General features: G+C 46.0%; 1 protein-coding gene across 1 annotated transcript; it reads right to left on the minus strand.

Moving 5' to 3' along the window:
* Positions 1–6,096: 6,096 nt before the first annotated feature.
* Positions 6,097–12,663, minus strand: TMEM238 (transmembrane protein 238). Its single transcript, XM_054994667.1, has 2 exons — positions 11,463–12,663; positions 6,097–6,324 (listed from the first exon to the last, which is right to left on the minus strand). The coding sequence occupies exon 1, from the start codon at positions 11,819–11,821 to the stop codon at positions 11,465–11,467; it is 357 nt and encodes a 118-aa protein (XP_054850642.1). The 5' UTR covers positions 11,822–12,663; the 3' UTR covers positions 6,097–6,324; positions 11,463–11,464.
* Positions 12,664–17,322: the final 4,659 nt, after the last annotated feature.

Raw genomic sequence — 17,322 nt, forward strand, 5'->3', positions numbered from 1 at the left:
GAAAACTGCAAAGGGCTTTGAATGCTGAAAGCACTGCACAAATTATTATCTGTAACAGTCCTACACTAAAGGTTACATTGGATTTACAACCATTCGGCTGTCCTGGCTCCCCCAAAGGATCCTGAGAATTGGGGGGTATTGTTAATTCCCTGTCACTGTCTTCTGTCAGTGGGCAAGGACTTTTTTGTTCTGTTTGGTGTTTCCTCACTGATTCTTCTTCCCGTTCATGCATTTGTTGAATTTTTAAAAAAATATATATGAACTTTAACATTTATTTTAATGTTTTGACGATTCACTTTCTTGAGGGCCTTGAACTAGAATCCACACTCAGTGGCACAGTGCTAAGCCGGTGGAGTGAGAGCATCTTTCTGGTGCGATTTATGACATCATCGCACCATGATGCTGCTCTCGTGGCGCGATGACGTCATAAAATGTGCCAGAAAGACGCTCTCACTCCGCCTGCTTAGCGCTGTGCCGGGTAAGTGTGGATTCAGCCGAAAAGGTTGGCATAAAATGTTTTAAATAAATAATAAAGTGACCCCCCCCCTCCAGCTCCACTCACAAAACAGATGTTTCTTAAGAAGAGGGAGTTACTGTTCAACCAGTTTAAATGTGTGTTGTAGATACAAACAATAGGCAGTTGCAGAGAAAACATAACTTTTTCTCCTGTTTAGTAGGGTTGTTGCAGTTTGGGATGGGATCTGGAATGAGGCTACTCAAGTGTCATGGGCACCTATTGGATACTGCCTGTGCCATCCATCATCCATGATAAGGAACACAGATGTTCCCTGAGCGCTGCCTGATCCAGATTGTGTCCCTGATACCTAGTGCTAAGGGGAGATACTCGCTCAATGGAAATGCAACTCAAGTACCAATGGGGAAGACTTCTCTCAGTTTCACTTCCTCCCCCTCCCCCAAGTTAGCTTCTTCAGCAAACGGCATTATTTAATGCTGCAAGTAGGGTTGCCAGCCTCCAGGTAGTGGCTGGAGATCTCCCGGAATTACAACTGGTCTCCAGGCCGCAGAGATCAGTTCACCTGGAGAAAATGGCTACTTTGGGGGAGGTGGACTCTATGGAATTATGCCATGCTAAGGTCCTTTCCTTCCCCAAACCCCACCTTTTCCACGTTTCTCCCCCCAGATCTCCAGGAATTTACCAACTTGGAGCTGGCAACCCTAGTTGCAAGGGATAAATAAGTGGTTTGAAAGCCTAGCTACAAGCCCTTCCATAGCTGCTGGCCTGTATCATTTCAATTATAGATGGGGGATTATCTTCTTGAACTTTCCCCCCATTCAAGGTCTTTCTGTACAATGAAAACCAGAACCTGTCACTCTAACATACTAACAGTGAAATCCTACACAGAGTCACTCCAGTCTAAGCCCACTGATTTCAATAGGCTTAGACTGGAGTCTAAGAGCTGAGCTCTCTACTATTTGGAAGAGCTTTGATGTCTATGGCTTTTGCTGGACTGTACCATGTTATACTTCAAGTGGGGGAGATTGGCTGGTTGACTCTACTTAGGATTTCACTGTAATTTCTTTTGTAAAAGGAACAGTGCTATGGTCGGGGCCAGTCAATCAGGCAATTTCCCCCACTTGAAGTCATAATGTGGTACAGTCCAGCAAGAGCTATATACACATCAAAACTCTCCCAAACAGCAGAGCTCAGCTCTTTCAGTGAGGAGAGTTGTGGTGGATTCTCTACTGAGGCAATTCTGACAGGCTTGCTTGGAGATTAGCTTGGTTTCAGATTCCATCCTGTCCTTTGTTGTGGACATGGTAGAGCTCATACAACCTCCTTGCAAAGGGTGTGGGGGCGGGGAAGAGGAAACAACACTGAAAACACCCTGTTAATTCCCCTTTTCCCCATCATCCATGACGCATGCTGGCTACTGCAGGGCAAATCTCCTGTGCACTGGACCTCTTTGAGGCCAGTTTATACAAGTAAGAGAATCTAGATCTGAGAATCAAATTGCCCCTTATATGGATGGTGGAGACGGCACATCTGAATGTTCCTCAATGTGTGCCTGGAAAAGCTAGCATTGAGGGAGAAGAATGTGTTACCACCTACACTGTATTCTTACACAGCAGGAGTATTTCTTAGTGGAAAGGACAGACATTCAAATATGCAACCACATAACCGTTATCTGCAGCCTAAGTGCTACAGTTAGGGGAAAACATTGACCACTTTATGCCAGTCCAGCAGAAGCCCACATTGTTCCAGATAGGGTTGCCAACCTCCAGGTGGGGCCTAGAATTCTCTCAGAATTACAACTGATTTCTAGATGGCAGAGACCAGTTCCCCTGGAGGAAAATGGCAACTTCTGGAGTGGGCTCTATGGCATCCCATCCCTGCAGAGCTCTGCCCCCTCTACCTTCCCCGGGTACCATCACTCACATCTCCAGGAATTTCCCAAGCCAGAGTTGGTATCCCCAGTTCTAAGTCATCATTGCTGTGAATTAATGGGACAGGCCCCTTTTAAGCAGGGCATGGAGTTCCTGAATGTCACCTGCTCTGTTCTCAGCCCACCTGTGGCTTCCATCCAGTGCTGAATGAGAGACTCTCTATCTAATATAGTTCCACCCTGCTATTACATCTTAGCATCCAGGTGAGGCATCTACTTCATCAAGACAGGTGCTTTTCTTTGACAGGTGTTACTCAACGGCGCAATGCAGGGATCCTCAGCGGCACCTGCGTGGCAGTGGTCATCTTGGGCATGTGTCTCTTTTTCGGCTGGTAGGTCACGGGGACTTTGGTGCTGGCAGGCAGAGCTCACCTGTTACACAGGGCTGCAGGGTGTGGGCGGGAAACAGGAGGAAGCTGGTGTTCATTCTCATGCCACATGAACAAAATTCATCTTTTATTTCCCCTCCTATTAAATGAGGGGCATCAAGAGGCAGGTAACTGACCAGCCTTCCAGCCCCCCCCCCCAAGCCACTATTGCCAAGAACTGAAAAATAGCACCAGGAGACTGTTAGGCCAGAAGGGAGGGCTGCCTGTTGATCCCAAGCTGCCCAGGCAAGGCTGTCCTGGTTGGCTGACCAAGGAATACTGGGAGTTGTAGTTCTGTGAGAACTAGAGCGAGCTTGATAACGCCCCTCTGAAAATGACAGGTAAAGGAGGTCATGCCAGGCAAACCTCACTTCAAGAGGGTTTAAATATATAGTGTTGGTGGAAGAGAGAGTTCCCGGCTAATATAAAACCTATCCCAGTTCTGGCACCCCCTACATAGCAACTAGAACTTGAACTCATGACAGAAAGAAAACCTGTGGCCCAGCCCGTCGCTGTGACAGAACCAGGGAAGGCTGGATCCTTCTCGCTCACTAGTCTACTAGCTACCCCACCTCTCAGGGTATGATGCAGGAAGCTTTTTGGTCTAGCTGCTCAGAGTTCACTTCCCTAGAAATGCAGGCACCTCCCAGCTGGATCCAGACCGCCCCCCCCCCCATGCACAGCCTTTCTTTCACCCACCGCTTCTTGATTCCCATGCTATGCAGCAAACGAACCCTGGAGATAGAAGCATAACCATCTTGGATGGTTGCAGCTGCCCCCCCCCCGCCCCGCCAGCAAAGCTGGAAACTCAAGAAAATATGCAAACACACAAACAAAGAGAGCTATACTGATATCCGTGCTAGCAAGCATAAGAAAAGCCCAACCGGATCAAACCAGTGATCCATCTAGTTGAACATCCTGTTTCACACAAGGGCCAAACAAGCAAGGTGTAGAGGCCAAGGCCTTTCCACAGAGTTACCTCCTAGCACTAGTGTCCCAAGGTTAACTCTCCCTTTACTCACCATATCAAGACCTTTCCTCCCTGAATCTGTCTAATCCCCCTTTAAAGTCATTTGTGCATAGGGACATCCCCTTACCACATCCCCTGGCAGTGAGTTCTCCAATCTAATTAGTCATTGAATAAAGGAGAACTTTTAGCCATCCTGAATCTATTGTCCATGAACAGTACAGTAACAGAATGTAATTTGTAAGGAAACAAAACAGTAATAGCCAGTCAGCAAGTGTAAACACAAAATGCCACGGGCATGACTAGAAATATCAACAACTACAGTCCAACTTGGGTATCAATTAGTTACATACCCATCCATGTAAAATGTCAATATTCTGAATAAATTCCTTCCAATAACCCGCATTACAGGGAAGTTCTATTAATGGGTACCAAATCATTATACTGGATTAATAGAATGTTAGTATGGTCTTTTTTCCCTGTCTTTTGCTATCACAGCAATCGATATGGTTCATTTCTAGCCTAAACTGGGGGCTGGGGTGGATTAATTGCATTTCCAGTTTTGGTCTTGTAGGTAACCTGTTGTTCTTTTTCTATCCTCCTTTGGGTTTTTAAAAAAATGTTTTTGGAGAACCCCCTTCACTATATCCAGGGCTTTTTTTTCTGGGAAAAGAGGTGATGGAACTCAGTGGGTTGCCCTCGGAGAAAATGGTCACATGGCTGGTGGCCCCGCCCCCTGATCTCCAGACTGAGGGGAGTTGAGATTGCCCTCCGTGCCGCTCCAGCGGTGCGGAGGGCAATCTAAACTCTCCTCTGTCTGGAGATCAGGGGGCGGGGCCACCAGCCATGTGACCATTTTCAAGAGGTTCCGGAACTCCATTCCACTGCGTTCCAGCTGAAAAAAAAGCCCTGACTATATCCATGACAAAAAGTTCGGCAGCTTGGCTGAGGAAGCAGTAGACATACTTGCCAGTGGCTCCTGGCTATCATGACTCAGTCCCCTGATGTGTAATTTCACAGAAAATGAAATGAAACAAAATGAAATACAATAAACCTGCTGGGGGTATGGAAAGGGTTGGTGCAGTTTATGGTGTTGGGGAAGGAGGAAAGAAGACTTAGCCATATTGTGTGTCTTCCCACCCCCTTTCTGATTCTTAAAGCGGTACAGGGATGAGCAGGCTGGCATTTTTGATTAGGAACACAGATGCCCCCTCCCCTTTCTCCCAGCATTGTTGCCCTGATCTGTATCAGGGCCCTTTGCAACTGGAGGATCTGATCAGAGATCCCCCCCTTCCCCAAACATGTGCAGATTGGCCCTCATACATGAACCAGGGCTCTTGGGTGGCTCATTGTATGAGAGAGGGAACGGGATTTTTACCCTGACTCACAAAAACCTGCATTCCAGAGAAATGTGCACACACACAATGAGTCCTGATTTGGTTCTTCCCCTTATAGTAAATTTAGAGAGTTCCAAAGGAAAGAGAGGTTATATGAGGGGTCAGCGAGTGAAGGAAATCCCAGTGAAAGCCTGGCCAGACTCTTGGATGAAGAGAGTATGGGAGAATCAGAGACCCAAGAAGGAGCTGCGTCGCTACAGGGAGAAGACTCTTGGACGCAAAGAAGAGGCTCTAAACAGGTAGGATGGAGCCCAGAGCCAGCGGAGGTAGAGGAAATAAGGTGGCAGCGACAGTGGAGTCCAGAACCGAGTCTAGAAATGTCCCGAGAACCAAGCCCTGAACTTCCACCTTCAAGTTCAGAAATACCACCACCAGCTCCGGAAGCACAGCCACCTGCCGCAGATGAACCGCCGCCACCTGCCGCAGATGAGCCGCCACCACCCACCACAGATGAGCCGCTACCACCCACCCCAGATTAACCGTCCCCACCCACCCCAGATTAACCGCCACCACCGGCTCCGTAAGAAGAAACGGTGGTAACTGAGCAGACACTAGCATGAATCGTACAATAGATAGTGGAATAACAATCAGTTATTGTACATTGAAGTCCCTGTGGAATTTTACATCTTTCAATAAAAGAGTTTAATTTTATGTTTATAGAGGTAGTCTAAGATCCCTAAATGTGTGTATCCCCTTCCAATGATTCCAGGAACTTTGGTTCCTTACCACCCAAGACTGCAGCCCTTCTCCATCCCACCCACCTAGAGTTCCTCTTCTTCAGCAACTATATGACAAGATGCAGATTTCTGGATCATTGTATCTGTGTGGGTAAGAAAGCCTGGATTTCTGGGTCACATGCGAGTGTTAAAGGCATAGGAGCCAAGTGGGCAAAGATAAAATACCTGTTTCCCCAGCACTGCAACCATCTAGCTGTGGAAATAAATGGATGGAGACCATGGTACTGAAAAGAAGGTGTTTTGAAATGCAAAATAGAATTCACACAAAAACTCGATGTGGCAGGGACGTGCTTTAGGTCAGATTGGGGAGAGAGGAGTCCAGCATCCTTGTTTCATATTCAGTGGGCCAAAGGTCAGCTCTGGTCCCAGGACAAGAACATCATCCATGCTGGTGAGTTCATTCATTCATCCTACAGGGTCCTTAATCACAAAGTCAGTGTGATTGGCTACCTGTGAAAAAGAAAGATGGAAATAGAATCAAAAATGGGATGACACCAAGCTCCTCCCATTTAGAACTATATCACAGGAAGGGGAACTGGATAGCGTGGCACTAGGAGGTAGGAAATGAAGTTCAGTAGACAATATACTTGTATTCTCTAGAGGGATTTTCATGGTTCATACTTTTTTGATATGGTAGCCATTTTTCAGCTAGCTTCTGTTGCTTTAATGTGAGGTTTTGCAGATCAAACATTAAAGGACACCAGGCCAGGATCCCCCACCCCCCACCCCCGGCTACTTTATTTCTTTGGAGGGGATGGAAAAGGGATTAGACAAATTTCTGAAGGGCATTTGCATCACTGGCAACTAGCCATGGTGATTAAAGGAGAACTCTCCATCATCAGGCAATGGCAAACCACCTCTGTTAGTCTCATGCCATGAATACCCCACCAGTGGTCACCATAAGTCAGCTATGACTTGATGGCACTTTCCACCACCCCATCATCAGAGGTGATATACCATTGCATGCAATTTCTAGGAGTAACAGCAGAGGGAGCCTTGAGCCTCTCTGCCTTCACTTGTAGGCCTTTGGGGCCCCCTGGCTGGTCACTGAGGTAAACAGTATGCTGGATGAGACCCTGGGAATTGGACGGATCCCTCAGTGTTAGAGATGGGCATGAACCGAAATACAAACCAAAGTTCGGAACAAACTGGGCAGGTTTATGGTTCATGAACCAGCGGTTTGTCAGAGCCTATTTCTGACAAACCACCACGAACTTTAGGCCAGTTTGTTTGGTTTGTTTTTTTTGGTTTGTCCCTGCAGACAGCCTGGTGCCGACAATTAGTTTCCTAGGCAATGGGGTTGGGCTTTCTGCAGACCTTCTGCTGACCCTGAAGTGACCTTCTGCTAAACTGGAAGTGACAATTTGCTGACCTGGAAGTGATGTTTTCATGAACCAAATGAACCGGTTCATGAATCATGAACCAGGGCAGGTTCGTAAAAGTTCGTGGTTCGTGAAACACAACGAACCACAAACCTCATGGTTCGTTTTTTTCCCGGTTCGTGCCCATCTCTACTCAGGATTCTTCTCGAAGAGGAATTCGTTACTGAAGAGTTAGCAGCCCTGCCTTGCAGGAAGGAATTGGCCAAGTTGATGGTTATAGGGGTGCAATATTATATGTCATGTTCAATAAGAGGCATATGCTCCCACCCAGAGGACGTGGGTCAGAATCAGTTGGCTGCATGACCTATTTGTAAATATAGATCAGTCTTGAGACAAAGCTCAAGGTAGGCCAAAATGCCTCAAGTGGCTGAAAGAGAGAAGCTGGAGTCTCAAATAGCTATGGGCCTAGTAGGGTTGCTTGCTCTGGCTTTGGAAATTCCTGAAGATTTAGGGGCTCTGCCTGAGGAAGATGGAGGAGGGGAAGGAATTCAGTAAGAATGTAATACTGTAGAGTCCACCTTCCAAAGCTGCCGTTTTCTCCAGGGGAATTGATCTCTGTAGTCTGGAGATTAGCTGGGAGAACTCCAGACCCCACTTGGAGATTGGGAGGTGGCATGGAGAGAAACATGCTAATATACATTGTCTCAGTTGCACAACATCACTCCTGGTGCAACCTTGAAAGTGACATCATCATGTTGGCACAATGTTCTAGGATTTGTCCAAAATTCTATGGTATGTGCAGTTTTATAAAGTCTTTAAAAGCATTTGTATTTGATAAAGGGAGCTTCTCTCTCGAAAGCTCATACCTTGGAAATCTAGATGGTCTTTAAGGTGCTAGTGAACTCACATCTTGCTCTTCTACTGAAGACCAACACACCTACCCACCAGAAACTCTCTTTAAAAATATTGCCTCCAGTCACACCTGACAACTTATGACATCCCCTGCCCCAAAAGGAAGGCACCCCACCGACCATGTATGATGCTCACTTCTAGAGCTTAACAACACCTGTTTTCACAGTCCTAATAACCAGGAGGATATGCATCAAGATGGACAGCCGCGTTAGACTGTCTGTAGCAGTAGAAAACAGCAAGAGTCCAGTAGCACCTATAAGACTAACAAAATTGTGGTAGGGTATGAACTTTTGTGAGTCACAGCTCACTTCTTCAGGAGGATATGCATACATCACTGAACTGCCCCACATGGGCAGGTTGCAAGTCAAGTAGACTTGCCTTAGGCAGGATCCAAGAATAGACAGGCAATGAGATGGGGGTGGGGTGGGAAGTATATCTTATTTCATCAGGACAAAACAAACATCTGCTGTCTCTGGTTTCAGGTCATGAAACATTAAAAGCTGATGAACGTGCTGAAAGAGGAACTAAAGGGAGAAGGGAAGTAACCAACCCCAAGAGAAAGAGCAGAGCTGTGGTTGTCCATCCAAGCATCTAGAATAATATCAGATAGATCAAAAGAAAGATTAATCTAGTCCAGTACCCTCTTTTAAACAGTGGATAGCCACTGGATAGTCCACAGGTTGGGTTGCCAACCTCCAGGTGGGGTCACACCCAAATCTCTAGCAACTTCCCAATCTGGACTTGGCAAGCCAACCCACAAATGGGGTCTAAGCGCAGCAGTCTGACCTTAGCAGCTGGTGTTCAGAAGTATACAGTTTCTGAATGTGGAGACTCCATTTAGCTCATGACTAACAGACTCATCCTTAATGAATTTGTCTCACCTCCCCCCTTTAAAAAAAAAACCTTGAGGCACTGAGTTCCATAGGAGTTCCATGTGTATGGGAGGAGGGTCAGCTTTTAAAAAAAAAAAAATTTACAGGCACTGTTCCTGGCTCATCAAAATGTAGCAGGAGAAACTATTTTTTATAGGTTTGCCAAGAGCACAGGTGTGTGGGGGGGGGCACCACACACGTGATTTGCAAAGTGTCTTGGAATTCATCTTTGGCTCTTTCTTAACACTTGACTTGGTGGGAACAGTAATTTGAGACCCAATATAGTGTGATTAGAGTACCAGATTAGGACCTGGGAAACCCTCGTTCAAATCTCTACTGTGCCACGGAAGCTCACTGGGTTCTTTTTTGTCCAATCGCACTCTCAGCCTAGCTTACCTCACAGGGTTGTTATGAGGATAAAATGAATAATGAAGAATGACGTTCTAACAGAGCAATCCTAAACAGAGTTACACCAGTCTAAGCCCATTGAAATCAATGGGCTTAGACTGGAGTAATTTTGCTTAGGATTGCACTGTAAATCACTGATTCTCCACTGAAGAGAAAAGGAGGGAATAAATATCTAAATAATAATAACATCTCCTAGTATTGTTTGGATCCTCCCCATCCAATAATTATTTTTTTTTAAAGGAAGATTCCCAATGGCTGTAGAGCAAGAAGAAATTGGAACAACCCTATACACCACTCCAGTCTCCTTGGAGAAAGAGTGGTCGGACAGATATTGAACAACTTTGCTTGGCATGAGATTGCAACAGCGAGAAAAAATGTTAGCTGAATTTCTGCCGTAGTGCAGCTGTTAAAAGCACAGGAACTCAGCCAGAAAACAAACACGGCAACCCTAATTAATACTGTTGAACATCTGTACAAAGCCACTGTTTTGGCTCTCAACAACATTCTGACAACTGACTCAGTTTTTAAATTATGAATGTAGGAAGCTCTCCAAGGAGCCCAGCATTGCCTCCTGTGGCTGGCAGTAGTTCTTTAATGACCTTTCTGGGTCCTGGGATCTTTTAACTAGACCTTCCAGGATCTGAACTTGGGACTTTCTGTATGCAAAGCAGGCGCTCTGCCACTATACTGCTGCTATAATACTGAGAAGGGTCAGGGATTTCCATAGGCCAGGGATGTGGAAGTCATGTTGGCAGGAGAGATGTAATAGGGCAGACATCAAAATGCTCTAGGTGGTGGAAATGCAAATATGTGGAAAAATTTTGGCAAACTATTTTACATCAAATTCTTTTAATAACAACATATACTGTACCTTTAAAACCTGAAATAATTTTTCTTGATATTTGGAAAGAGCAAAATATTCCTCGCTATCCTAAAGATTTAATAGTGTCATTGCTAGCAGCTGCCAAAAACGCTATAGCCTCAAAATGGAAATCGCATCTCCCCCCAAATCTAGATGTATGGTATTCCAAGGTGTGGGAACAACTTATCATGAAAAAGATTTCAGAAAGGATGCAACTAGCATTAGACCCATGCAGCTCAACTTACTTTTATGAAAAATGGCACTCTTTTCTGGATTTTCTCACAAAAAACGATCTCTTAATTACAAAGCTACCTTACTACACGATCATTAATCCAGAGATTTGAATACGTATTCTTATTTAAATATATAGTAATTGAAAAGCTGTTAATGAATATATCTGCTGTGAAATTGGAAATTTATAACGATCTATGTTTGTATTATTCAGTTAGTTGTGGAAATTTATTGGCAATATTGTACTTTACGAACTGTTAAAACTTGAGGATTATTTTAGTTAGTTGTATTTTGTGATATTGTTGTTATTATTTTTGAAAAGGCTGCTAACCACATTGCCCTCCTGTCAATTAATCTAGAAGAGTTCCTGATCCCAGGCTCACAAACATAGGAGCAGGGAGAACCCCATAAGTGATCAATTAAAAGATTGGGGGTGGGGGAGAGCCACCTTTTACTGCTTTTCCATAGGGTTGCCGATTTCAGGATGGGAAATGTCTAGAGGTGGAGCCTGGGGAGGGCAGAGTTTGTTGCAGGGAGGGACTTGAGTGGGGTTTAATGCCATAGAATCTGCCGTCTAAAACAGGTGTTTTCTCCAGGGCCCACCTGGAGGTTGGCAGCCCTAATCACAGGTAATGACCAAGTGATGAAAAAAGATTCAAAGGAGTAACTAACCCGGAGTAGCTAATCCAGACATTATCAATTTTCTGACAAAAGAAAGGGAGGGAAGATAGATGTTGCTTTGCCCATAAGAGGTTCAGATGGCTTGGTAATGTTGCCAACTGACCACAAAAAAAACGGCCTGTCCTGCGTGAGGAACAGACAGGCCAGGTTTTTCACAGCATGAAGGGAAACGCTGCCTGCTAACATCTGCACATCAAGTGGCTGTTAAAGGCATAGGCACAGTGACTGGTTGAAAAGTTGCCCTCCTAATAGCTGTAGGGAACAGGCCCAAGGAAATCAGCCCGGTGGCATCCGCCTTACCTTTACGCTGCTTCCCGGCTACTTGAAACTGTCCTCATGGCCAGTCCGCTGGTCTGGCGTCGAGACCAAGTCCGCGATATCTTCCTGGCGAGCCGGGCCAACGTGCCTCCCTTGGCGCCATAGTCCCTTGCCAGCTCTTCCGGGGCTATCTCAATATTGCCCGTGTACCACATGATCCAGCCCAGAAGACTCAGAAACACCAGCACCGCTCCGGAATATATCAAAAGGTCCCCAAAATCTCGGCCTCGGAGACGCAGCCGGGCAAAGATGCCGGTCAGGAGTGCTGCCGTGCCCGCAGCATCCATCAGCACTGCAAAGACCAATGCCAGCCGGCAACGGCCCAATCCCGAAGACCCCATGGGCTGGGGGCCAGTTGGTGGGAGCGCTCTTAATTCAGTGCTTGCCTTGAGGGGTCAGATAAGGGCTAAAAGGATGAGGTTAGCCTGGCTGGAGGGGTGAGAGAGAACAGTGGGGAGGGCTAGCTATCTGGGTAAGGGACAGAAGATCAGGTCTCAAAGGTAACCGAAGAGGCAGCTTCAGAGGAAAGGCCAGTGTGCAACCCACAGACAGGGCCTTGTTAGTTGGTGTCAGAAAAAAAAGAAAAGAGAGAAAAGGTGAACGGCCTACACAGGTTGGTCAGTCGAGGGAAGGAAGAGGAGTAGTAGTCCAGGTGGAAGAGACCTGGGAAAGCCGTCCAACCAGTTCCAGAGGGGAGGGACCAAAACAGGTATCGGCGGAATTAACTCTACCTTCCCCTGAGAAGCCTGGAAACCTGCTCTCCAGTTCCACTCTCACCCATGAACTAACTGGTACTAAAACCTCCCCAGGGGACTAAAGTTTCCCCGCACAAGAGCCCTGCCCCTCCCACAATTTGAACACGAGTCTTTTGGCACCTACAAGATGAACAAATTTGTACTCCACCTTAAGATTCCATGGACTGGAGCCTACTTCGTCAGGTGCCTGTGGTCTGACATGTATCTACCAAGGTGGTCTCTGTTAGAATTTAAAAAGTGTTCATTTTTCAGGTGCCACAAGATTCCTGCATCATTAGCAAGTCGTTTCTTGCACTCTTCCCGCTGAGCACAACTTGCTCCTGCTTTCAAAGAGGGCAGAGGAGTTCTGGGGCTGGCCACCTTCTAAAGCCCGGAGTCCTATGCTCTCCTTTCCCCTCCCCCTTCATAACCTGCTCAGCAAAGTTATAAAAAGAACCTCACCCTTTTAAGAACTTCTGTCTCACACACATACTTTATGAGTGCGTTTGCCCAATCAATACAGCACAGTAAAAAAATACTTCCTGCTTACCTTTGTGTGGTCAGCCTATCAGAGGCCAGGAAAAAGTTAGGGGTGTGGTGGTGAGTGACACTGGCCAGGACGGGCATTTACTGCAGTCAATGTGCAGAAATGCATTGTGTGTGATTTTTTTCAAAGTGGTTTGCGCAAACACCGAGCATCTGCCCACACAGGAATACTTCCAGCAAAGCTTCTGCCAGAAAACACCAAAGACTAAATTCCATTGAACTTAGTGGGGCTTTCTGCTTAGGATCGCACTGAGTAACTTTCCACTGCCAAGTTCCCATTTCAGAGTTGCTGGTCTCAGAAGAATCTTTCATTTCCCTAAGGGCCATGGTTTACATTGGTGGTGAGGAAGTGATCTTCTTGTGGTCCATTGGTGGTGGGGAAGTGATCCTCCCACCCTTTAGGAAATGATACAGAATACTTTCCCCATGGATATAGGGTGACCAACCTCCCTGTGGGACTTGGAGACATCCCAGAATTAAAACTGATTTCCAGACTACACAGATAGTTCCCCTGGAGGAAATGGCTGCCTTGGAGGGTAGACTCTAGGGCATTATCTCCTGGTGAGGTCCCTCTCCTCCCCAAAGCCCACCCTCCCCGGGATCTACCCCCAAATCTCCAGGAATTACCCAACCTAGAGTTGGTAACCCTAGAGGGAGCCAATGTACGTGTATTGTGTGCAGATCGACCCTTTGTGTGTTTTTGTGATGCCCCCTCCTTAAACCCCTGTGCTGGCTTCATTTCCCCCTCCTGAACCCAGCGCAACAGCCTGATCTTCAAAGCCCTGCTTGAGCAGCAAGCGGCCTGTCTCCATTCTCATTCTCCTGTCCTGAGATAATCTTGCCTGTGGCCTTCACTGCAACACCCTCTATGTTCCAAAGGTCTCCTGCTGCTTCTAAAGACTCCTCCCTTTCTCCTATGCTGCTCCAGGCCTGGAAGTGCCTCTCAGAACAACTGCATAACTTGATGCTGCCTCACGCACTTTATTCAGACTCGTGCTTCAATTCTCCCACCCCCTCCTGCAAAGCCTTTAGCCCCCCCCCCACCGAAACGAAGCCTATATTTTACATGCAATACCTTTTACTGTGTGTGTATGTGCCATCAAGTCACAATCAATTTATGGCGACCCCAGCAAGGGGCTTTCAAGGCAAGTGAGAAGCAGAGGTGGTTTGCCAGTGCCTTCCTCTGCAGAGGCTTCTTTGGTGGTTGCCCATCCGAGTACTGGCCCTGCTTAGCTTCTGAGATCTGATGAAATTGAGCTATGCCACCGCCTTCCCTCCCAATACCTTTTATTAGGACCATCCAAAATGACACAAAACAGTATGCAAGCTTTTGAGCTCTCCAGAACTCTTCATCAGGCTGACTGCTAGGAAAGGGGTGTGTGTGTGTCTCAGTCTGTGATCTGAGACATCATCCCTGCACCCTATTATTTTAAGCATCCAGCTTCATGAAGAGTTCTGGAGAACACAGAAAGTTACACATTGCTTTGTGTTATTCTGGTTGGTTACTGGAAGCATTACATGGTTTTGTTTTTGGATGTTGCTTTGGACCAACGGAGCTACCTGCAACTTAAGCCTTAACATTTGTAACTGGAATAAATGCACATTCTCTTCATCTATGCCTCAATTTTTTCCTTGTAGCGCAATTGTAAGCTTAAAGGGGGCAGGGACCTTGCGCTCTAAAACATGCAAATTTATGCTGCTTTACAAATAGGTACTACTAATAATGTTTATTTAGAAGTAAGCTCACATTCAACAAGACTGACTCATAAGGAAATTGTATAAGATTGCCTGAATGTGCATAAAATACCTCTTAGTAATATTCAAGATCAGGGAGACTAAAGCCACCATACAAAACAGAGAACCCACAGCTTTGCTGTCTGGTCAGTGTGGAGATGTTGCGTCATGGCCTAGGCACTGTGTGAAGCCACTATACCACCCAGAGCTTCCTGGACTAAAGGATAAAAACGTAATACAATAAAATAAAGTTGCAAATCTCAATTCACATCAAGTGGCGTCGCTGCTGGTTGGATCCCACCCCACTCTGATATCATTTGAACAACAAAAATATCTGAAATGATACATAAAGCTCTAATGGGGAATTGCAAGTCTCCAGGGATGGGAGGGAGCTCCCCATGCAAGCTGCCCATCTCATGTAATTCTGTTCTTACTGGAGTGGGGTGGGATCCAATCAAGGGAAAAGGTAATGCTGCTACCATGGTGACATATGAGACATTGATCAATATATATGTATATCCAGGGGTCAATTCGTAGAAAAAGAGCTGGAGGAACTCATTAGCATAACTCATTAGCATATGCCACACCTCTCGCCATCACTGGAAGTGTGTCATTAGTATAACTGATTTCCATATGCCACACCCCCTGACATCACCTATTCTGGCTGTTTTGGACCCAATCCTGGCCATTCAGGGCCGAAATTGGGCCCAAAATGGTAAAAAAGGGGCTGAAAGGGGCCCAAAATGGTCAGGATCGGGCCACTGATGAGCTGGAGAGTGATCCATCACCTGTCAAAGGCCAGATCCAGGCTGTTATGGCCCCAATCCAGGCCGAAACAGGCCCAAAATGGCCGAGAGTCAGGTGAGCGGGGCCACCTGTCATGTGACCTCTTTGCGGAACTGCCAGAACTGTGTTCCTGTGCATTCCCACTCGAAATGAGCCCTGTGTATATTGATCAATGTCTCATATATGAGACATTCACATTGACCAAAAGAGAAAGACAGCCCCCTCCATCAAGGGTCTGATGAGATGTTCTGGTCTCCAACCACATGGTTAAACCTTACCACTCACATTTCCAAATGGGTGAGAGTTCTATATTTTCCAGAAAACCCAGTGGATTTCCACTATTTCAGACACTTTCATTCCAAATATCTCTTATCTTCAAGATAAGAAGCAAGGAGTCTTATTCTGAACCCATAAATGGCTTGATCTTTACAGATCTCTGAAGTAGGAAAAGTTTTGTGGCTTGGTCTCTAGCTTTCTGAAGGGAGCAACGTTATTCAGGTATTTAATGCATTTTGTTCTCCTTTTTTCTCCCTCCAATGGAAATCACCTTTTCTGCCAGATGAAAACATCTGGGTGACTCAAAGACTGACATGCTTCGCTCCCAAACGGAAGTCAAGTTGCAGGCAGTTTTGGAGATATTAGGCTTGGACGGTGGGGAACGGGGTCAGAGCAGCACTTCCTGAGCAGCACTTCCTGCATGGTTTTGGACAGGCCTCAGTCTTTTGTGGCTTCACCATAAGAATCTCCAGCTTTAAAATGAAGATAGCAGTAAATGGAGGACACTGCTACATGCAAAAATAATGTAGCAATTGGAAAAGTGGCAGAATCAAGCCACCCACAGTCAAGCCAGAGTTTCTCCATATGTGGGAAATTCCCCAACCTTCCACACATGCATGCACACACGTACACACATGCACACAGTGGTTAAGTGGCTGGGCTGCGAATCAGCACTCTTCTGGTTCAGATCTCACTAGTGCCATGAGCTCTGCAGGTGGCTTTGGATAAGCCACTTCTTTGAGCCCCAGCTTTACTTTTACACTGACTCTGTTCCCCATTCTGCATGGAGCACTGATCTGCCTAGAAGAGTGACAGAGAAGTGCAGTTATTATTTAAAAAGGGACTGTCGGTTGACCAACAGAAAAAGAGAATTATCCCCCCCGCCCCCCATCTGCTGAGGTCTGAGCATGCTCTAGGGACAGAATTCTGAAAGCAATTAAAGGCGGGGGGCAGAGGGAGAAATGAGCCTACTCAAGTCCTGAGAGTATATAGAATCCTGGAGAGGACAACTAATGGAGGGTGTATGTGCATGCACACATGTGCATGGTCATGCTAATTTCCTAGCTTGTTGTGTCTATTTAGAATTTATCTCCACTTTTTCTTCACAAGGGAGAAACACCGATTAGTGGTCCCTGGCCCCAAGGAGGCCCGCCTGGCCTCAACCAGAGCCAGGGCCTTCTCGGTCCTGGCTCCAGCCTGGTGGAACTCTCTGTCTACTGAGACTAGGGCTCAGCAGGATGTGTTATTATTTTGCTGGGCCTGTAAGACAGAGATGTTCCGCCAGGCATGTGGTTGAGGTCAGCCTTGGCCTCCACTGGCTGAAAAATGGAGGAAATGATGAAAATATAATCTGAATCTCTCCCTACTAAGGTTGTCCACCACCTTATCGTGTCGAGTTGTATCTGCTGCTATTGATTGCCGCCATCTAAATATGTATCTAAATATATATATTTATATTTTTACATGTGAAATATGTTATAATATACTGCTTTTTTATTAATCTATTCGTGGTTTTTAATTGTATAAATTGATGTGTTTTAATATGTTGTAATCCGCCCTGAGCCCTTTGTGGAGAGGGTGGAATAGAAAATCAAAGAAAATAAATAAATAAAATAAATCTCAACAATATTCTGGGAACTATCAGAAAATCAGAGAACTGGAGTAAAGAGACTGAGATATGCACCTGAAAATCTCTGGTTTTGAACGATGTCTGTCGCAAACTTGCACAAGGAGTTACACCAATGCCTCTTTTCTCAGCCCCAGCC

The sequence above is a fragment of the Eublepharis macularius genome, chromosome 12 (genome assembly GCF_028583425.1).
Source record: "Eublepharis macularius isolate TG4126 chromosome 12, MPM_Emac_v1.0, whole genome shotgun sequence".
NCBI classification, from domain to species: domain Eukaryota; kingdom Metazoa; phylum Chordata; class Lepidosauria; order Squamata; family Eublepharidae; genus Eublepharis; species Eublepharis macularius.